The sequence below is a fragment of the Aspergillus ochraceoroseus genome (assembly GCF_002846915.1).
Source record: "Aspergillus ochraceoroseus IBT 24754 chromosome Unknown P175scaffold_1, whole genome shotgun sequence".
NCBI lineage: Eukaryota > Fungi > Ascomycota > Eurotiomycetes > Eurotiales > Aspergillaceae > Aspergillus > Aspergillus ochraceoroseus.
Window position 1 is genome coordinate 775,093 of NW_024468476.1, and position 21,525 is coordinate 796,617.

General features: G+C 47.3%; 7 protein-coding genes across 7 annotated transcripts; 3 read left to right on the top strand and 4 right to left on the bottom strand.

Annotated features, from left to right (window-relative positions):
- Nucleotides 1-41: 41 nt before the first annotated feature.
- On the bottom strand, nt 42-1,916 carry P175DRAFT_0519895 (COP9 signalosome complex subunit 1; the record flags this gene model as incomplete). Its single annotated transcript, XM_040899128.1, has 4 exons — nt 42-1,262; nt 1,325-1,605; nt 1,671-1,742; nt 1,781-1,916. The coding sequence occupies 4 exons, from the start codon at nt 1,914-1,916 to the stop codon at nt 234-236; spliced, it is 1,518 nt and encodes a 505-aa protein (XP_040755270.1). The 3' UTR covers nt 42-233.
- Nucleotides 1,917-2,757: 841 nt separating this feature from the next.
- P175DRAFT_0426466 (uncharacterized protein) lies at nt 2,758-3,454 on the bottom strand (the record flags this gene model as incomplete). Its single annotated transcript, XM_040893171.1, has 3 exons — nt 2,758-3,129; nt 3,195-3,289; nt 3,343-3,454. The coding sequence occupies 3 exons, from the start codon at nt 3,452-3,454 to the stop codon at nt 2,758-2,760; spliced, it is 579 nt and encodes a 192-aa protein (XP_040755271.1).
- A 2,108-nt stretch (nt 3,455-5,562) lies between these two features.
- Nucleotides 5,563-6,885, top strand: P175DRAFT_0537306 (uncharacterized protein; the record flags this gene model as incomplete). The annotated part of the gene is made up of 5 exons (XM_040900320.1): nt 5,563-5,982; nt 6,039-6,064; nt 6,126-6,220; nt 6,270-6,327; nt 6,384-6,885. The coding sequence occupies 5 exons, from the start codon at nt 5,563-5,565 to the stop codon at nt 6,454-6,456; spliced, it is 672 nt and encodes a 223-aa protein (XP_040755272.1). The 3' UTR covers nt 6,457-6,885.
- Nucleotides 6,886-7,060: 175 nt separating this feature from the next.
- Nucleotides 7,061-9,371, bottom strand: P175DRAFT_0497005 (sn-1,2-diacylglycerol cholinephosphotransferase). The gene is made up of 6 exons (XM_040896183.1): nt 9,092-9,371; nt 8,918-9,021; nt 8,735-8,860; nt 8,627-8,670; nt 8,496-8,573; nt 7,061-8,448 (listed from the first exon to the last, which is right to left on the bottom strand). The coding sequence occupies exons 1-6, from the start codon at nt 9,117-9,119 to the stop codon at nt 7,539-7,541; spliced, it is 1,290 nt and encodes a 429-aa protein (XP_040755273.1). The 5' UTR covers nt 9,120-9,371; the 3' UTR covers nt 7,061-7,538.
- A 505-nt stretch (nt 9,372-9,876) lies between these two features.
- On the top strand, nt 9,877-13,868 carry P175DRAFT_0513011 (transcription initiation factor TFIID subunit TAF2; the record flags this gene model as incomplete). The annotated part of the gene is made up of 4 exons (XM_040898724.1): nt 9,877-12,195; nt 12,253-12,621; nt 12,673-13,464; nt 13,533-13,868. The coding sequence occupies 4 exons, from the start codon at nt 9,877-9,879 to the stop codon at nt 13,866-13,868; spliced, it is 3,816 nt and encodes a 1,271-aa protein (XP_040755274.1).
- A 40-nt stretch (nt 13,869-13,908) lies between these two features.
- P175DRAFT_0448800 (putative small nuclear ribonucleoprotein SmG) lies at nt 13,909-14,930 on the bottom strand (the record flags this gene model as incomplete). The annotated part of the gene is made up of 5 exons (XM_040894425.1): nt 13,909-14,419; nt 14,485-14,517; nt 14,579-14,653; nt 14,762-14,833; nt 14,901-14,930. The coding sequence occupies 5 exons, from the start codon at nt 14,928-14,930 to the stop codon at nt 14,393-14,395; spliced, it is 237 nt and encodes a 78-aa protein (XP_040755275.1). The 3' UTR covers nt 13,909-14,392.
- A 165-nt stretch (nt 14,931-15,095) lies between these two features.
- P175DRAFT_0513013 (uncharacterized protein) lies at nt 15,096-19,233 on the top strand. Its single transcript, XM_040898725.1, has 7 exons — nt 15,096-15,236; nt 15,312-16,417; nt 16,851-17,010; nt 17,062-17,414; nt 17,481-17,762; nt 17,830-18,583; nt 18,641-19,233. The coding sequence occupies exons 1-7, from the start codon at nt 15,161-15,163 to the stop codon at nt 18,736-18,738; spliced, it is 2,829 nt and encodes a 942-aa protein (XP_040755276.1). The 5' UTR covers nt 15,096-15,160; the 3' UTR covers nt 18,739-19,233.
- The last annotated feature ends 2,292 nt before the right edge of the window (nt 19,234-21,525 follow it).

Consider the following 21,525-nt stretch of genomic DNA (forward strand, 5'->3'; position numbering starts at 1 on the left):
TGTTCTTATATCAACTCCTAACAAATAAATCCATACATGTTGTTCGGTCAATCATGTTGATATTCTCCACTAACTATATAACTAGCCTAGTTATTTATATATATACATTAAGAAGATCGCCAGAATTGATGTGTGAAGTTGACTGACTGCTTTCCGTTGTAATTCATGATCCAGCCATTCATATACTAACTAGTAGTTGTCTCCGACCTAATGCTACCGAATTATAGGTTCACTCACCCCTTCATGCTGGAACCCCGAGAAAACATGCCTCCCAATCCACCCTTCCTTCCACCCCGCTCCTCCAATTTGGAGCGTTTCTCTTCAGGCAGCGCCCGCACCTCCAGCCCCGCCTGGATAATATTCGCTCGCAACAAGCGAAGATGCGCCTCCTTTACGTAGTTTTCTAGACTATCTAGTGCTGCTTCCTGTACTTCCATCCGTAGGTCATCCTGACTCGAGACAAGGACCCGCTTCTCGAGGTCGATTCGCGCGTCAAGCGTGCTATCCTGGATTAGGCCGATGAGTTCCTGGACGAACGGCGAGCTGGAGTCTGTTTCGCTTGGCTGGTTGGGCCTGCTTCCGAGGACAAATATCTTGGACATGGAGTCGAGTGAAACGCGGTTGAACGGGATGAGGTACTGTTGTATAGATTTGGTTCGGATTCGGGTATATAGGGTCTGGACGTGGCGCTGAAGGTGGATGTCCAAAAGGTAGTCGGCGCGGTATGCTTCGAGGATCTCGAGGCACGGTCTGAATTTGGAGTTGCAGAAGAAAGAAATAGCTCGGCGAATGTGGGGTTCTAGCTCTAGGAAATTGCGGAAGGAGTTGTTGTCGAGCACGCGGCGTTGGAGCTCATTACGGTCCATGGATGCTAGGGCGCAGAGACCGCCGTAGACTGCCACATCGTTGGATGTGAGGACCTCGTTGTAGGAATCGCTCAGGCTGGGGTCTGTGGCTAAGAAGCTGTTCGCCGCCTCTAGGTAAGACCCAGAGTGCAACTGTGACAAACCCATAGCCGCCGACATCTTTGGTTGGTTTTTGGCCTGTTCTTCTTGTTTCGACTGCAGCCCGCGTAGTCGAGATACGTGTGATTGCACGCTTAACCAGTCTCCACGCTCAATGGCCACATTGATGATCTTGAACAACATAGAGGCGATATGACTTGGAGTTGTGCAATAGTCCCTCATCCGGGAGTAGGCTTTGAAGGCCGAGACAAGGTCACCGATTTGATGGTAATGCTGCCCAAGATCCTCATTTCCCATCTGCAACACTTGTCAGAAAAGAAGATTCCACAAATGCATCCCGTTCCACTCAGTAAACATACCCGAATGCTCTCCTTGATCAGGTTATTTTTATACCCTCTGAGTTCATGCTCCAGCCGGTCCGTCTCGGTCTTGACAACCTTGTGCAAACGTTCCGCCCAATCCATATCGATTGCCGCCTCAGCCTCGTTGGGAGCGGCTTCCGCAAGCGCTTGAACTGCACGTTCATATCGAGAGACATCTTTCCCAGACTTTGCCTCTGCGACTGCTGCTTTGAGGGCTTCGACGGAAAGGTATGTGGAGCAAGTGCCTATGAGAAACAGACGGTTGAATCTGGTTCGACCTAGGAAATGAACAGGTATTAGTCATGACTTTCAGAGGCTGTAGCATAAAGTCTCCAAGATTTACCTGTGTAGTTTGCAATGTATGATTCTAGTTCAAACTTCGGGGGATCTATGAATAGGTGAGCCTTGCTGGGTCCTGGTAGGCGCCAGTTCTAAGCATGGAGAGTAGCATACCATCCACTCGCACAAATGGTGCTGCGGAGGCTACACTCCCAGTTATAGTTTCCATATCTACTCCCATTGTGCCCGGTGCCTGTGCTGCATAAGGACTTGAAAAGCCCTCGGCGGCGTCCGACGGCATAGCATCCATCGTGTCGGCGGGGTGGTGTTTGAGCGCTTGCAGACTAGATGGACCAGAGAGAGCCCAGCCAAGGTATTATGAGATAGTATGAGGAAAGTTGTTTTGCTCGAAACCGATGTGAAGCTATCTGGGGGGCGTAGAGGTGAAAAGGAAGATGATGGTCGATAAGTCACTTGAGTGTGGGGAACTGTCTGGATTCCGAAATCAGAACCTTGGGGAAGGAAATTGCGGTTGCTTATTTTAGTGGACTAAATCAAAATGATATGATAATCTCTGACAGCGCGCCCGCCATGAAAAACAACAGTACACAGTGCCTGAATAGACAAAAGAAAGGTGGATGCCGTGATAATCGATCCCCGAGGCCGTCAATGGAGACATCCACGGTCATCTCTCGTTCATTCATATTTGACCTGTGTTATCAACAATAGGTGCTCACCGCCTCCCAAACCGCCTTCATCTTGCATCCTATGATTTTGTTGAATAAGTATTGTTTGGAATGATTATGAGTATGGCAAGTGGGACAGGAATGAGGAATGATAAGAAATCACCCCTGCAGCTGGGATTTGCATACTTCAGATTTGATTCTTGTACTAATAACCTGCTTGTATTCATTTTCCAAACCATTGCAACGTCGTAATTACTATTAATCTTCGGAGATCATAGACTAGCTCCCCCAAGGTTGGTACATAGATGCATGAGAAGTACAGACAAAGAATGAAGATTATTATTACCAGTAAAGGATCGCTGTATAACCACACATGGAGAAAAAAAAAAGAGAAGAAAAAAAAAAAAACGAGGCGCGCTCCCACTGCTAGATGAATGATAACATGACCACTGATCAGGTAAAGAATCAAAGAAGAGCTGCAAACCCGGCAAGGAATCCACCGACAACGACGGTGAGACCATAGACCTGAGCGAGATCAGTGGACAGCTGGGCAGCCCGCCCCTCTTCTGGCACTCCTGTGAACGGAGCTAGAGTCGTGGTGGTGGTTTGACTCTGGGTTGCGGTGGCCGCAGTACTTGATGTAGCATTGACACGTGTAGGGCTTTGAGCACCGCAGGGGTTGTCAGCGCGGCAGTTGTACTGACAAGTCGAGTCGCTGCAGGCGGCGACACACTCGCTATTTGCCTCCGTGCAAAGGTAATAGGGGATGGTCTGCGAGTATTCTGAGGAATTTGGCGAGAGGCCGTTGCTGCATACACAGCTATAAGAGAGGGTGGTCTGGTCGCGGCAAGAGACATGTCAGAGATCAAGAGATGAGAAACGTGGAGCGGTGAGTTACGTACATCGTCGCAAGTGTTGGACGTGGGTTGGCCTGTGGCATTCTGTACCTGGAAACAGAGAAGAGGACAGGAGGATTTCTGGTCTTGACACCACTGATCTGGAGCCGGGGTATGTCAGATTGAGGCCACCAGGAAGTTCAGGAAATCATACCTCTGGTACTTTGAGCAATGGCGCTTATGTTCACATTGTAGCTGTAGTCACTTGAGGAGTGCACAACGCCAACCATCGAAGCGATTGCGATTAGGGGACGTAAAAGGACCATTGTGACAGATTAAAGTAGTAGTGACTGTAACGTAAGAAGGCAAGCGAACGAAAAGTGACACTCGAGAATGTTCTGTTCCTTGTAGAATGAAAGTAAAATGTCAGTATGGAGTTTTACAATAGCAGCGCAAGATATGAAGGGACAATGAACATACCAAGGAAAGCGATGGTCAGAGGAGAGAAACGCAAGGGATCAAGTTTCCGGGGAGGAGAGGGGAGGGGAACGAAGAACGAGAGCCCCAGAGAAAGGTGGAGGAGTAAACGAATGGGTCCTGGGGGTGAAAAATAGAATCTTGGAAGAAAAGAAAAACTGAAGGGAAACAGAGGTGCCGCGGCCCTGAATATGTATTGGAAATTGTCCAACCCCCCGTGTTACTTGGAGGAGCCTGTATCTTTTCCTGCTTCACAGTGGCGACGCTATCAGTCCCTAAGCTCCGGAGGACTAATGTTAGATCCGGCTATTCCTATGCATCTTCAATATACGCATTAACGCATTATGCTTCGCAGGTAATCGTTGGAAGCGTGTTCAATCATGTAATTGTATCATCAGGCACTCCGCATGCTCTCAGAAATACTCCGAGCTCCATTGGAATCTGAATCCTCCGTAGATTATGATTTATAAAATAAAGGAGGCAAAGTATCAGAGTAATGAGTTTTATCATTGTAACTAACTCCATAACTATTGATTAGTTACTTTTACTGATTCAGGAGGTTGTCGGCCAAAATTCAAAAACATGTCGATCTTGGGGTATTAAGCGATTCGCTGTACGAGGTATCTGTGAAAATGAAAATCTCTCTGGATAGCTACTTTGTTTTCAAAGTATAATAATAGTAATACGTCTTTTTTTTTTTTGGTAATCTCTGCTCACTTCATTTTCTGGATCTACGTTGTTTGTGAGTAATAATGCCGCAGAGTTGGAGCTCCTCCTGCTTGCTACCTGGAATCAGACAATATGCAAATAAAAAACGGTGGCAGAACAACCGGATGTAAGTCCCCACTGTTCCGTGGTTAAGACCTCCAAGAATATAGCCAGACCCTGGCTAGACTCGGAGAAAGAGCCCCTAATAATGCAGTTTTCCAGGTGACACTGTGACAGCCCTTGCCCCCTCCCTTCCAGTGCACTGTCTAATTATATTTTTGGTATTGATTGGATCTTCACGGCTTGCCGACCAAGTTCCACAGAGACATCCCAACGGTCCCAACCTCATATGGTCCTGGAATGTCTTGGAACGAGGGAAAGGTATGATGAAACTTGTCATTCCGGCTCTGGTGCTACTGCTCCTGGAGATTCCGGAGTCCCTTAGTTCGCACATAAAGGGATTAGGGGTCTGGCATGTCTTACTTGGATGTAGTATTTTCCCAAAATATTAGCCCACTGATTGGACAAAGTGATGCTTGGCTTTTTCTAGCGTGAACCCTCGAGCTAGCTATGCTTCGCAACTAGTGAGCTGGCGTTCTTCTAGCTCCCCATACGAGTGGGCACCGGAGACTTTCGCTTTTTGGACTCTGACATACTCCGTACTGTGCGCATCCTGTCTCGTGATGATTAGTGTTGTTCGTCAGACTAGTGGGAATGTTACACACTTCCAGCAGACAACCACATCTTCAATCTCTGATCAAAGCACCAATTTTAGAGAGTGGTGGATGAAGCCAATCCCAGAATGAGGCATTTCGATATCTCGCCATTCCAGTTCGGGACAGGCGTCTTGGCACTCTGCGCTCCCCGTGATTTCCGCTCTCCCTGACCTCGGATGCCATTTTGGCTTGTTGATATGCGCCAGGTTGGCAACTTTTTGACCCAAAGAAGTCAATTCATTGCGATCGTTGCCATTGCCGTCCAATTCAGACGGGAGATAGCCTGCAGAGCGCTCCTGCCACCCTACCTCCAGCACCTTGCCACCTGAAACTTCTACCTCCGCTTTTCTTCCCCACTCCTCATCAATTGAAGGACAATTGTCCGGTGCCAGCAAGCCTCGATAACAATCCACGTTAGTCACCTCAGTCCTTGCTTTGCACATTCCCCGCCACCTGCCCCTCCTCTCGCGTTGTAACTTACTCACCTATTTTTATCCTGGTTAGATCTACCAGACTCTGTAGTATCTAAATGGATGGAGCCAGCGAATGAGGAGACAGGTTTGGTGCCTCGGCCGGGGCCGCTCCCAGCTTCCCCTCCCCAGCCCTCAATGATATCCTCCGATCCTAACACCGCGCCAGCCGCCTCGCCTTCGACTGAGACTAGCCTGGGCGATGGCTCACACCTGCATCAGGCCCTATCGCCCAAAGGACGCCCGGTCTCAGGTGTAGTTCCTCCGTACTGGAGTCACCACCGAAATGCATCTCGTGCATCCCAAATATCTGTCGAAGGGGGGCCGGCAATAACCCTCGAAGACCATACAGACGACCCCGAGTCTGAAACTAGCCGGGGGTTATGGGCTAAAAGCGTTACGATCGATGATCATGTCGTTGTTCAAGGGAAGACTGGTGTAGGGGCGTATGTGGTATGGAACTGCAAGATACGAACGTTGGAGGTGCGATTACTGTCTTGATTTGGCTGCCATTATATAATGAGCTAATCGTGATATAGGGTGGTAGTATTACTGTTCGCATGAGGTATGGATGGTGTCGGCGCTTTTATATTCCAGCGAGGGAGACTCATGCTCACTGCCTATAGATACTCTGAATTCGATGACCTGCGACAGAAGTTGGTGTCGGCTTTTCCGTATGCGAAGAACGCTCTACCCTCACTTCCCCCGAAAAGTGTTCTCTGTAAGTCCAGCGGATCTCATGCCCTATGACTTTACTGATCCTCGGTTAGTCAAGTTCCGCCCTTCTTTCCTCGAGTCCCGAAGAGCAGGGCTTGAGTATTTTCTCAAGTAAGTGTGCGGTCTGATCTGCCATGAAGCTAGGATTGTTAACATTGTGCCCCAAGCTGCGTTCTATTAAACCCTGAGTTCTCCAGCTCCCCAATTGTCAAGGATTTCCTATTCGGGAGAATGTGTTAGCATTCTTAATTAACAACAGTGCATGCGTCTTCTACATTCTACAGCAAAGAAATAATCATGTCCATATCGGGCCTTTCGCTCGGCTGGCGAATTCGCTAAGTATGGGGTAGACTCGCCCCTTACCATTAATAATGACCTTACTTGAATGAGTAATGTATATTGAGATACCAGTACATCTTGCGAGTTGAGAGCTATCTGCAGATTCCGCAAGACAGCCCCCGCATAATTATTTCCCCTCACATGTCAACATTCATATTTTAAAAGTCTCACCATGATAATTTCAAAAACCCCTTGATACGCATTCACTGCATATGCTGGTCCCCCTGGATCTCCCACAAAGTTGGCGGTATAAACTCTTGCCATACATAGCTTACTCTCCTCAAGGACCCCGGGGGAGTTGCGGTTGCCCGGCAAACTAAACTTTTGTTCCAACAAGGTACAGCAGGTAACCTCCTTAGACAAAGTTATGATCCCTTGCGTAGGTGGCTGGACACCTAAACCTTTTTTACTTTTGACGGTAGAGATCCCGAGAAGCTTTCAGCGGGGCCGGGTAACTTGGAACCCTCCAACCTTGAACCTTGGCTAAAAGAAGAAAAGGGACAACAACAGACAAATTTGAAGTGTGATTGTGATTGAATACAAAAACGATATTTTCATTTCTATCGATATTATTATTAAACGATTTATCTATCTATCTTCTATCTTGGGTGGGGTGAGTAGGCGAGCACCGGCATGACTCCCAAAACAGATAGAACTCGTCGTCCACTCTCATGCTCGAATGTGTGCATGTGTGTGTGTGTGTGTGTGTGTGTGGGCCATCGATGACCAAACTGATGTCGTAAGTTTCATCAGCCTCTATGTGCTGCTGGCATATCCAAGAGGACGTTAACAGATTGTATACAGGGGGCAAAAAAAGAGATAACAAAAAGTATGCATATATAATAACATGGGGGAGTGAAGTGGCTTCTTTACGGGGTTGCTGTTTTTGCTGCGAGATAGACAAAAGGTGGCCGCAGGAAACCCTCTCTTGCTAACCAACCTTTCTGTCAAACTTTGAAACTTTCAAAACTGGGAATTTCGTATCAGTGACTCTTCAAGCCTCCCTTGTTAGGGTCGAAGCTAACATTGGCATCGGGGGTTTCCACTCCTAAGGTGCGATAGGCATTTTCTCTCTCGATTGACCGGTCCTTTCGAATAGTCAAGCAGTTGATACCCAGGAAACTTGTAATGCGGTTGATTACAAGGACTGCCCAGTACATGTACGCGACGAGGGCGAACAAGAAGTAGGCCCGGAGGTAAAATACCTCAAAAGATGCGCTGATTGCAGGAAGACCTAGAAAGGGGAAGTTGACAAGTATGGCCCCGCCGACAAGTGGTGTTTGCAGCACTGTCCAGTGAGGAAATGGTTGTCTAAGGAGATGAGCCAGGATGATTTTGGTAGTCATTCGTCCGAACACAAAGGAAATAGTCCAGCAGTACAGCACCAATCGGTTGTCCGACAGCAGGGACGAATAGGGAGAAAAGAGCCACACCATGTTGCATCCAGTGAAGATAATCATCGGCACCCACTCCTTGAAAATAGGAGAAATGGGAAGGTTCTGCTTTCTGCGAGCAGAAATGACGTTGTAAAGGCAGCCGGGAAGATGTCCGAGAAAGAAAGACCCGACGAGGATAGGAACCCAAAGGTCTTTGACGGAATTGTTGCCGAAGATTTGCGGGAAGTTCAAGAATTCGACGATTGGGCGGGACCATATCTGGGGACCATAAATCCCAGAGGCGATCATGATCGCTATAGCAATCAGAAGACCTTCGGTTGGACCGTTAAAGTATCCGAGATAAAGAGTATGGGTGTGATAGGTCTCCCACGTGGAGAAGTACATGGCGAGACAAGGCACAAGAGCTGTATAGGCTCCGAGTTCAGAGGAGCCAAAGCCCATAGCCGCAGTTTCGAGCAAACTGGCAAGCGTGCAGTTTAGGGAATCGATTCCATGACTATAAAAAGTTAGCGCCATTACATCCATTGTGGATGGTGCACTAACTCGAAAAGCTCTCCTAAGCCACTGGAAGTGCCTGTCCTTCGCGCCTGCTTGCCGTCAACATTGTCTAGCGTCGAGTACCTTTATATTTGTCAGAGGCGGTCCGCAAAGAATCAAACGTGTTGCCATCTTACATCCACATGCCCAAAGCAAAGCTGTAATATAGCCACGAGGGACCCTAGCATCAATAGACCTTTGTTAGCCCCTAATATACATCTTAGCTCAAACTGAGATGATCTTACCGGTCCCACGAGATCTGGCATGTACATCTCGATGAGCATCACATTACCCACGATAAACAGGAACCCCAAGAGGGTAACCATATTCGGGGCGATCCAAAGCGGCAACAGCTCGACGAAGGCATTCCACTAATCACCCGATTTGTGTTAGAAGCCCAAATGTAAACGAGAGCAGGGCTACTGTACATAATGCTTCAAGATATAATTCGAGATGGGAGATTTGTCGACGCTCTGGTACTTGTAGCTCTTAAGGGGGAGTAGAATGTCATCGGAGAGGGAGTCTTGGTTCTCTATGGAATGCGCCAGGCGGATTAGCTCTCTGCACGGCTAAATAGAAATTTACAATCTCCTGGTACTGACCCTGGAGCCTCCGGAATATTCTAACCATCTTGACGGACACAGAGTAATGTGATAAATCTCAAAGAACAGTAAAAAAAAAAATGAAATTGTCCAATTCAGTTCATAACGCGCACGCGGTACGACGTGGAAGACGGAACAAGTAAACCTAGGACCGGCCGATGGCTTTTTGACAGGCCAGAACTTTCCTCGAGGACTTGCTGCAGAGGAATGGATCCAGACAGGTGAAGAGCGAGGTTCAGATTCAGACAAGGTGAATGTCAAAGATCCACTTTTTGGTCCGTGGAAAAAGCAGCAGAAAAAAGGGGAGAGATTGAGAATAATCAGGACAAGAATCGATCTTTGGTTCGGGCGGCACATCACGTGCTGGCGGTCTGGTCAGAGCTCCGCAGCTTCTCGGATCCAACGAGACGCGCCGTGAGAAGACAGTCATCGAAACATGAGCAGATAACTAGTCGTTCCTTTGGGGATAGATAGGATCACAGGTACTCGTGATTTCACACGGCCGCTCTCCAGACCTTCTGTTGTTCTTCATTTGTTGGCGTTCTTGTTATGAATTATCTCTCACTTTAAATTCCTGACTACTCAGCTACGTTGGCTGTTCCTCTCCCGCCGCTTTTTCTTGAACCTCGCCCCGTCCTTTCGTGCGCATCGACGATAATCGCATACGTTCGACCTTGCCTGGAAGCGGTATCGGATCTTGAGACGACGGCTCCTTGAGCTTGGACATGACGGTGGATGGTCAGCTTGGCGCTTGCGGCGCAGTGCACGACTGAGTATCTTGCGCGATGCCAGGCGTCGTCGACACTCTCGCCGGCCCAGGCTGGCCAGGCCTGGGCTATACGGTCGCACACCAGAAGGTGGAACTAGAGATCGATTTCACAAGCAGGAGTCTCAAGGGCAGGACTGAGATCATCATTCATCCGCATTACAAGGACCTGCGCACCATCCGGTTGAATTTCAGACAGGGTGAGTTGAAGCGCTTGAATGTCGGCGGCAAGGTCCCAACGGTAAAATATGTCGACCCTTACGAGTCGCTTCAACTATACGGCCCTCATTATCACCAGCGTTTGTCATCTAAAATTGAGGGATTGTTTAAAAATTCTCTGGAACCCGATCTGCTCCTGACGGTCCCGAAAAGCGTTCGCATCGATGAACTTGATCCTTTCTCGATTGAGGCTCAAGATCAAATGACCCTACGTGCGACTGGAACTGCCGATGAATCCGAGGGGCCTTTGAGTTCCAAAGCTCCCGAGACATCTCTTCCACGCTTTACGGCCCTTACAGTGAATATCGAGTTTGTTATCGACAACATACGGGACGGGCTACAATTTGTTGGAGTGGAAAGTGGCGACAGGCGCTATCCACACGCTTACACGACGAATTCGTTGGGATACGGGGCTGGTTGTCCTCTCTTTCCGTGCGTAGATGACCCATCATCGCGTTGCACTTGGGAAATCTCGGTTAAATGCCCCTGTTCTTTGGGGGATATATTTGAACGCAAATCCCGGGAATCTAGTTCAACTGCGAATCGTTCAAAGTCGACGTTAAACCATGACCGCCATTTTGCTCCTGATGACGAGGCCCTCGATTTGTCTGTAGTTTGCTCCGGGGATCTGACCGATGAGATCATTGACCCTAGGGACCCCGGCAAGAAAACGGTTTCATTCGCGTGTTATTCTCCTCTCTCTGCACGACAAATTGGGTTTGCGGTGGGCCCTTTCGAATATGTTAACCTTGCGGACTTCCGTGAAAGTGACCAAGATGAGCAATTAGGTCAAAACGCCATTCCTTTACATGCATTCTGTCTTCCGGGCCGAGGCGATGAGGTTCGAAATACTTGCTTCCCGATGGCAAAGGCGATCGATTTTTTCTCATTGACGTACGGATCTTACCCATTTGCTAGCTACAAGATGTGTTTCGTGGATGATGCACCGGAGGAAACCATGCCTACAGCCTGCCTCTCAATCTGTAGCAATCACTTGCTCTTCCCGGAAGAAATAATCGACCCGATGTACGATTCTACGCGTACCGTTACCCATGCTCTTGCCTCTCAGTGGATAGGTGTCAATATTGTTCCAAAGGAACCAGTAGATACCTGGGTAACAACTGGTGTCTCTTGGTATATCACTGACACATTCATGAGGAAACTATGTGGCAATAATGAGTATCGATTTCGGCTCAAGCAAATGTCAGATAGAGTCTGCGACCTGGACTATGAACGCCCCTCGATTCATGAGATGGGAAATATTCTTAACATAGACCCGTCGGAAATCGACTTCATAGCACTGAAAGCGCCTCTTGTTCTCTTTATCCTAGACCGGCGCCTTACTAAAGCTAGTGGAAAGGCCACAATGTCTAGGATTATCTCTCGACTTTTCTTGAATGCCCGTATGGGGGAAATCTCCAACGGAGCAGTTAACACCTCCCTCTTCCAGAAGACCTGTGAGAGACTAGGACACGCAAAACTGGATGCCTTTTTTAGCCAGTGGGTTTTTGGCGCTGGATGCCCCCGGTTCCAAGCCACCCAAAGATTTAATAAGAAAAAGTTGGTGGTTGAAATGATGATCAAACAGGTTCAGTCAGATCAGCCGAGCACTCGTGACCTGGAGAAAGGTTCTTTCATGCGCGACGTGAAGGAGGAGATACGAGGCGTTTATGCAGGCGCTATTCAGCCTATCTTTACTGGTTCAATGACGATTAGGATCCACGAAGCCGATGGTACACCTTATGAGCACATTGTCGAGATCAAAGAAGGCGTTACGAAATTTGACATTCCATATAACACGAAGTACAAACGGCTGAAACGGAATAAGAGACAAAAAGAGCGTGCAGCAGCAGCTACAGGCGGTGACGGCAACGCAGAAGTCCAGGAGGACGTCCTGTTATACTGTCTAGGTGATGTCCTGCAGACCGAGGAAGAGGTACAAGAATGGAAACTTGCGGATTGGACCAAAGAGGACGAGGAAAGAATGGGCCAGGAATCTTACGAGTGGATTCGCATGGACGCTGATTTCGAGTGGATATGCAAGTTATCCCTGGTGATGCCTGGCTACATGTACCTTTCACAACTCCAGCAAGACCGTGATGTCGTAGCCCAGTTAGAGGTTTGTTGTGCATCTACCTATGCGACTCACTAAACCCTTTGCTTACCTGTTTGATAGTCTCTGCAATATATGGCTGCTCAAAGGGAGCACCCTTTGATCTCAACGATCTTTGTGCGGACTCTCATGGATCGACGATATTTCTATGGCATCCGAGCGGCTGCCGCACAAGCTTTGGTGAAACATGCAAAGGAAGAAGTCAACTGGCTGGGGTTGTTTCATCTTGAAAGAGCCTTCCAAGAGCTGTTTTGTTTGCCAGGCTCTCCCATGACTCGATCGAATGACTTCTCAGACAGGGCAGCGTATGTTCTGCAATTAGTTATCCCAGAGGCCATCTCCCAAGTGCGCGACAACGGCGGCAAGACCCCAATGAGGGTAAAGCGATTTCTCTATGACAAGCTCAAATTCAACGATAACTCCAATAACGAGGTAAAGCCTCTTAACCACTGTGTTGCATACGCCTGCTAACGTTGTTATCAGTATTCGGATAACTTTTATGTCGCAACATTAATGAAGTCCTTGTGCCACGCAATGCTAGGAAGAGTTGAGTCTCGTTCGGACGACCTCGATGACTTTGACATGGACCGAGTTCTTGAGACTCAGGCTGAAGAACAGCTTGAGAAAAACGCGGTGGCTGAAATCGACCGATACAGGAGAATGGACGAATGGTCTAGCTCATTTCAGAACGTGTACTCTCGCGCGGCTTTGCATTGCCAGATGCAGCTCATGCAAGCTAAGATTTCCGAGGTTGATGTGATGCAGTTCCTGCCCTATACCAGAGCAGGCACCTACGACCTTCTACGTTTAGATGCTTTCGAGTGTTTAGTTGAGCTTGATGTATTCAAAGGCCCCGAGCTGCTAAAGTGGTTCATCTTTACCATGTCGAATGACTCCTCTCAGTGGCTACGTCGGCAGCTTCACAACCTCTTCGGAAAGGCGCTCGCCCCTGTGGCATTCGGTCGCGCCTCAACCCATGAACTGTCTACCGAGGCCGATGGCTTGATTATTGAGCAAGAATCCACCACGGAGGTTCGTCAAGCGGATCTCGCCCGAAGGCAAACCGTCACCGGAGCCTTGGCTGCTCTAAAAACCGAAATCTCTGGGGATCAAGCGTTCAAGGAGTCTCTTTGGGCAGCATGTAATTCTCCTTGTATCGGAATCCTAGAGCTCTCTGAATTCACAGATCTATGCAAAGTATTATACGACCCGATAACTTCCCGGCCGGTATCACTGAAATATCCACGATACTGGGGAGTCAAACATCTTGGAAAGGTATGCAATGCAAACCAAACCCCTGTTCCCGTCGATACTCTATCTAACACCTCTTTTCTACATTCTAGGGTCGCTTGCATTTCTTTCGCACTCCTAAAATCCGCACATCACTTACTCCATCTAAAGATTCATCTACATCATCAGCAAAGCGGAAACGAGAAGACCAGGGAATCCCAACCCCTGGTCCTCGCATCACATTCAAACAATCAAAACTGGCTCCGAGTACCCCATTAAATACTCAGCACCTAAGCCTACCGCAAGTCCCCAAATTGCATATCCCGAAGTTCTCTGCTTCTACATCACAACAACCACCCAAGACCACGACTGCACCATCTACACCAGCGACTCCTGGAGGTGGTGGGCTCAAGCTCAAATTGAAGATTGGTCAAAAGCCTAAACCTTAAAAATCTTTTAATGAATTCGTGTACCTTACCACTTTTTTTTCTTCTTCTTCTTTTCTACTTTGAACCCTTTTTTGGGCGGGTGTCGGTGCTTGGATCAAATGAGATATGAGATTCATGGCGTGGGGTTGGAATGGATCTTGATTTTTACATCTTCACTAGCTTCATATCCTTCTCTGAGAATTGCAATGTTGCGAGGGTGTTGGTTCGGTTTCGTTCGCGTGGTTTGGCGTTTAATGCCTCTCTGTATCCACCTTGATGCTTTCTCAACTGTAGACTGACTGCTCTCCAAGGCCCATGACTAATTTCCCAGATACCGTAAATGTAAATTCCAGATTGGTAAATGAACTGAAATTTTCTTTGCCCCTCCTCTCATAAGCCAAACTGTGACTAAATCGAAAATGCCTTGGGTTTGTTCCATGCGAGCAGCCAACCCGTGAACTCCTTATTGATTTAAATTAAACCCGCACGCAGTAAAGGTATAAAACGACGTCCTGTTCCTCCACATTTCCATTTTTTTTTTTTTTCTATTTTTCGCTAATTCGTTCCAGAGCCTATAATTAAAGCTGCATTAGCAAGACTCTGGGGAATGTGAGCGTGCCGTCGGGGCTGAACGAACCTCAAGCATAACAACCGAGTTACCACGAATGACCTGGAATACCTATCAGTGTCTTGTGCACATGCTTTAGATTATTCCAGCTCCGTCCACTTACGACCATGCCGATAGCGACCTTCTCTCCACCTTGCTTCTCCTCGAAAGCCTCGTCCAGAACGATGTTCATGAACACCTATAGCACTTCATTAGATGCATTGTTTGCGATACTCGGCAGCCGGGGCAAATAGTTTAATTTGGTGAGGAACAAATAAAACCAGTCGATTTTGGGCATTTCACGTACATCATAGCCTCGTAGGATGCCAATGACTTTGCGGTTGCCGTTCAGTTGGCAGAATACCCGCTTCTCCATATACTGGAAAAAGGCCGTTATTAGCTCTTGCAACTATAATTTCAACAGAGGCTTCCACGGCGAAACATACCTTTTTCAATTCGGGTTGAGCTTGAGGCATTTTGGCGTATTGATCTTGGTTCAATGTCCTGCCTTAATGACGAGAATGGTCGCGCTGCGGACTTTTGATATGCGGCGGGAGAAGCTGGCTCGGAGAAACGATGTTCCCGCAAGCTCAAAAAGCAGGGTGACGCAGTTAACATCTACGTCCTTTACTGTAGCTACAAGCTCAGGGGCTCTTTTTTTTTTTTTAGAGAGGGATCGAATAGAGATCCTAATTATCTGTGAATTATGAGCTCCGGTTTTATAAACCGAAGAAAGCCCCGCAAAGTGGGCGGGGATGACGAGAATAATGAAGGGGAAGAAGGTAAGAGTGTCTCTAGGCGCAAAGCCATCGCAGTCGATTTATGAAGAGTAGTGGACTGAACTGACCAATTTATAGACCTAGGCCCAGTTGTTAAACGACCTACTGGATCGAAAATGAAGCAGAAGTCTAAAATGCGTATCTCTTTCGGTGCGGGAGAGACTTCAATGACGGATCAAGGCGAAAACGAGAGCGAGGTAGTAATACCAAAGAAACACGGGCTAGGGAGACGCGTTCTGGAGAAGAATACATTCCAACGATCAGTTACTCCATCAGGATTAAGCAACCAGCTTCCAGTCAGGGTTGGCCCTGAACAGGATCGACCAAGTTATAGCCAGGATTATCTCAAAGAGCTCCGAGATTCGACCCCCTCCACCCCGAAGCCTGCAAGTGAAGATGAGAAGAAGAATGAGATTGATGTTGCTGCAAAATTTGGCGAAGTTATGAAGGTTTCGACACCATCTGCGATTCCCACCGAAGCTGAAATTAGAGAGAAGAAAGCTCGACGAGCAAGGCTAGCAAAGGAACAGAATTATAGTATTACGGAGAAGGATTATATTTCTCTGGAGGACAATGCAGATGATGAGGAATGGGACCTCAGGGAGAAAGAAAACCTCAAGGACACAAGGCTAGTGCGTGATGATGAAGACTTCGCTGAAGGGTTTGACGAATATGTCGAGGATGGACGCATATCTCTAGGGAAAAAGGCTGAACGCGAGCAGAAGAAGAAGAAACGCGAGGAGATGCGAGAACTGATTGATGATGCCGAAGCGCTTTCAGATGAGGATGACTCGGACCTGGAGGAAAAGGCAGCCTATGAAGCAACCCAGGCCAGAGCTGCGATGGGAAAAGGTGGAAAAGATGTCATAGATCGACCAAAGACACCGCCAAAGATAACGTCTCTCCCACGTCTTTCAACGTGTCTCGAACGGCTGCGCACAACCCTGATTGTCATGGAGAAGTCGAAGCTACAGATGATTAATCGAATGGAAGAGTTGAGGAAAGAGAAGGCTGATATAGCTGTTCGAGAGGTCGAAATTCAGGCCTTGATCAAAGAAACCGGAGATAATTATGAAAAGCTCAAGCAGGAGGCAGGCATCACTCCAGGCTCCGAGGTTGATACCCCAGGAACTACTGATATAGAAAGTTCACGAGGGTTAGAAAATTTCGGGACATCTCTGGCAGTATCAACAGCGAATTCGGAGAATGAAACTTGAACTTTCACTCAGCCTACCTTTCATCAAAAGTAACCCCGATACCATATGCGCATGCGCCTGCCCTCCAGATCTACAACTGGAGAAAGTGCAATTCGGTTGTACGTTCTTGCCATCTAATGAACCGGACGAGCCGACCGATTTCAGACATTGCTTTCTCACGGAGACTGAACCTTGCAACGTTCATGAATGTTTCCAGAGCTAGCGCTTTACTTACGATATCCATAATTGGGCCGTTGATTTGAAAATCTCTATACAATGAAACGGACGCCTTTCTTCTCATTGACTCGTCCGCCAATATCCCAGCATGAGCGTGTTGGTGAATCTGCTCAGTAAGCATCTTGGCTGGAGACCCTCTTTACGATGTATATTAGTTAATTATAACACTGAAAGGCGACGTAAGGGCTTGCCTTTGATCGAGACTCCCATTGACGAGAAAAGCGGAGGCTCTCCGCACCTCTATCGTCACTCAGATGCAACTCCAATTGAATTGTTTTTCGATCTTTTCTTCGTCGCAAACCTCTCTACTTTTACCGCTACGCATGAAATCAATAATGTAGAAGGTGTGCTGGACTGCCAATCATGAATCTATAAGTCCTAACCATATATAACAGCCTTGGGGGCCTACATTGGATTTCTTGGAGTGATTTGGTTTACCTGGCTCCAGGTGACAATGTTCGATATCCGATTTGCACGAGATTCCATCTTTGAGCGGATCTGTAAGGCCATACAATTAGCTGCAATGGTAGGATTTGCTTCTGCAGGTACAAGGTTCACCACACATGTCCGGGAAGACAATGTGTGGGCTTTTCAATCGTTGAGCCTTTTCCTTGGTGGGAGCCGAATTCTCCTTGCTGTCCAGTATTCTGTCGGTATATATTTCCTACGGAATGAGATGAGAAAGGCAGCCAAATCATTATGCATCATAGTCGCCACTTTATTCGTTTCGAGTTTGGTACATATTGGGGTGAGATATCCCCCCAGCCCAACAACTTATTAATGGCATGAGCCCTGTCAGCTGACAATCTTTTAGATGTTTTTTGCCTTTGGGAAACAAAATGGAGCACGTTCCAATGTGTGGACTGTTTGGTTTGTATTGTTCGGGTTCGAGATGTGGATAGTGATGGGACTATCCTGCATCACCCCGGATATTGGCTTTCAGGACACCCATTTGAATGTCAGGATGGGCCTACTTACGTTGATCATCATTGGAGAAGGCGTTATATCTGTCACCAGGATTGTCAATAAAACGGTGCGCCCTGGTGGCTGGACCAAATGGTCGTTTGTGCATATTTTAGGGGTTACCACCAATGTGGTATGGCTCTTGACGTTCCCGGCTGTACAGTGCATTCTACTGGGATGAACTAATTCTTGTGCATTAGTATTTCATATGGCAAGAGTATTTCGATCTCACGCCTAGAAGAGCTTTTGGTAAATACGCACAGCAAATATGGGCACAGCTGCACTTCCCGTTCCATGTGGCTCTTGTCCTCCTCCTTGAAGGGTCGCAGATTCTGGCCTTGACCCTAGATATCACCTTAAAACTCCAATACCTAGTGGAAACTATCTTGTTTGCATGCGAAGAGCCACGACCCAAACCGGAAACGGCCATAAAATTACTTCGGCAAACCATTGAAGATATGGAAATTGACTACGGCCGCGGTGCAATCCGGGAGCAAAAAGCAATAGAAGAAATCTTACACGACCTTTCGAACCGTCCACTGTGTCCTCTCAACGGAACAATAGGGTTTTCTATCACGAAGAATCTATTCAATGACCTAGTAGGGAACGTAACCGCTGCTTTATTTTCCAGTATGCGGATCGTGCCTCAACATAGCACGGACACTAGCCAAATGGACTCCTCTCAGTTATTGAGGATGTACGTTGAGCTCCTGGGCTTTGTTTACGTCTACTTTTTTATAGTGGCATCGTTCGCGATGTTTCTTTTTGCCGCCTTCGTGTTCCTTGCTCAGCGCCATGATAGGAAAATCGCCACGGGCATTGCGATTACGGTTCGCATTACATTAGGTATCTTTCTTGCCAGCTTGGTTTCCTTTTCCCGGCACTTTGCGCTTGCATATTCCTTCATGAAGTCGCCCACCATCTTGTACGCATTTACTTTCGTACTATTGACAGGTGACTTGCCTCCATCCATAACTTGTTCATGATGTTCCTTTTCTCATTAGGATGCAGTACTCTTGGTTGACCGACTTTTGGATTATTACGCTGGCCAAAAGAGCAGCGAGAATCCGACGGACGCAGGAAAGCGCTCTCGACCTGATGCTTCTTGATGCCAGAGCATCCCCTTTCGACGGGTAGTTAGGTGGAGCAGAAAGTTTTAGCCCGGTATTTGGTAACTTTTGTACAGTCTCATCGCATTCCCGAATATCTGCGCTTTTCTCCGACTGGCGTCGAGCTCTGTTTTTCAAGTCTATTGATCCTTCTCGATAGATCAAATCCTTTCTTAACCAATAACCTTGAGTAATCGATAGAAATCCATGGGGAAACCCCAGCGAACGCTCACGCTTAAGAGAGATAGGTCTAAATTTGCGATGGAACTAAAGTCGGGAATGCAAACCTGCGCCCTCAACGACGGTCTTGCGCAGGAAGTGATCATCCCAGCGGAGCACAACAATACCGCCTAAGCGAGGTTGACATGACCCTACTTGTAGAGAGACCTACATATGCAGTGATATAAATAGACCACGGAACAGGTGTTTCCAATCGTTTGGATCCGGAGGGACGAACGTACATTTCCCCATTTTCCCCATTGGCCAGTGCTGTACATAAAAAAAAAAAAAAAAAAAAATTCAATGACAAACTGGCTGTTGGGTCCAAACGGGAACCAACATAGGGACGAGACTAACTAGTGGGATTAAGCGTTATACTGTAGAAAGTACAGTCAATCATACAGCACCGCACCCCTTATGAATTCTGGTACTTTAACAATTGACACAGGAAACCGAACTGGTAAAGATTTCGCAAGAGGGAAGGGGGAAACATCCCTACACCCGATCACACTCGAGACTCGGGAGGTAGTATACTTTATATATATGTATTATGTATATATATATATGTATCTTAGGTAGCGGTAGGCCGGTTAGCCGTAACCCTAATTCTGGGACGTCTCTCGAGCATTTCCTCCAATATCCACCGTTCGTTACGCTAAAGGGAAAAAAAAAAAAAAAAAAAAGACCAATTGAAATAACTTTTAAAAGTAACGGAGAAAAGGAAGTACTTGACTCGGATAGAATGGACGACGCTGTGAAACATCAGGTATCAAGTTGGATCAGCCGTCTACAGAGTACAGAGAGTACTTTATGTATTCTACGTACCTCCTCTACCACCTAGGGCATATATATATATATATATATACACGTAGGGGGTACTTTTATTCCCCCCCCCCAACCCCAAGTAAAAATACATAGCAGAACAAGATATGCAACGAGCCACGGAGAGAAAAAAAAAAGGAAGACGATGCGGGGTTTTGCATATCTTCCTTTCTTTTCTCCCCTTTCTTGCTTTTTTGTTATATTCGCGGAAGTTAAAAGGTATCTTTGGAGCCGGCGCTCCTCTCTGTAAAAAGACAGACAGACAGACAGACAGACAGACATAGACTGCGCACGCGTGTTTGAAAGGCAAAATAGGAAGGAAGCTGTATCTATCCACAGGGTCTTGGGATCCGCGGGAGCTTTTTTTTTTTTTTTTTTTTTTTTTTTTTTTTTTTTTTCATGCAGGAGCAAGCGGGCCAAGGAAGAAAAAAAAAAAGAGAGAGAGAGAGAGAGAGAGAGAATACTCCGTGCAGAGAGGGTGGAGAGGTAGCTGCTGCTGCATACATCCATGAATGAATGAATGAATGACCCTGGACATTTAGATTAGGTAGGCTGTATGTCTGGCGTTGGCTGTACATATAAGTAGAGTATTAAGCTTATGTATAATTGGAGCCCTACGTCGACAGCAAACCGGGTTCTCGGAAAAGAGACCGGAGGGATAATTTGCGTGCTGGGACAAAAGAGGTTGAGCTCAAAGAGGTCGATCTCATCTGTCTGGTTTAGTAGGGTTAAATCTCTTACAGTACTCTATCGGTAAGGGGGATATATATCTGGGTAGGTCTTTTTTGAGAAGGGGGGAAAACAAGATGTAGGAACACAACTGCAGCTATCTATCTATGTATGTAAAAGGAACATAGAGGGGCTTTCGCTGCCACTGCTTCCTTATGCAATAGGGCTAAACTGCCAGGAAAGGCTGTGAAACCTACAGAAGCAAAACAGTCTACCATCTGTTGCTAGTCTGGAGAAGTCTTGAACATAAAGCTTTCAAGAAAGGATGAATGAGAAGACAAAGGGCAGGCAGGGACTTGAGGATACTGTTTAGAGACTGCACATGAATGAGAGGGAAGGAAAGGCAGGAGAATCATACCCATCCATCCATCCATCCATCAATCCCTCCGCAGATCCAGCAGATCCAGCGGATTTCTCCGATCAACCCTTCCCGTCTCCTGAAGCTAAGAAGAAAAACCAATAAAGACATGATCTTCCGGGTTGGTACTTGGCAACGGTACTCAGTGGTCTCTCTAGACCTCTCCCCCCCCCCCAAAAAAAGGCCGTGGGTGGTGGTGTGGATGCACGAGACAAAAAGCCCTATGTAGCCACCCGAGGCCTGGGCACAGCCCCGTAAAACACACACGAAATTCTAGTGCTCGGTGCTGTATCAGGTCCACTCTATTGATCTTCCCGGCACCGGATCCTGAGTAGAGGCTTCCTCTGCTCTTATTTTCGGCCGCTTGGCTTCCGTGGGCTTTTCTCACGCCACTGGATCAGCCACTGAGGGACTGCATACATAGATTCCAGATGACGAATATTGAGACTGGTCATTGATTGTCATGGGCTGATCAAGGAGAATTAGTACCGCTAGGGTTCTCTCCTTTAGGCAGTATCCAGGTGCCGGATCGCACATCAGTGGGCAAAAGAGACTCCAACGAGTGATCAGGGACCTGGCTCGGGAGAGCTAGCTGAATGGCTTTATTCCAAATCTGCGTTCACGCTTACGCTAGTACACAGGGTTGGAAGGTGTTAGGG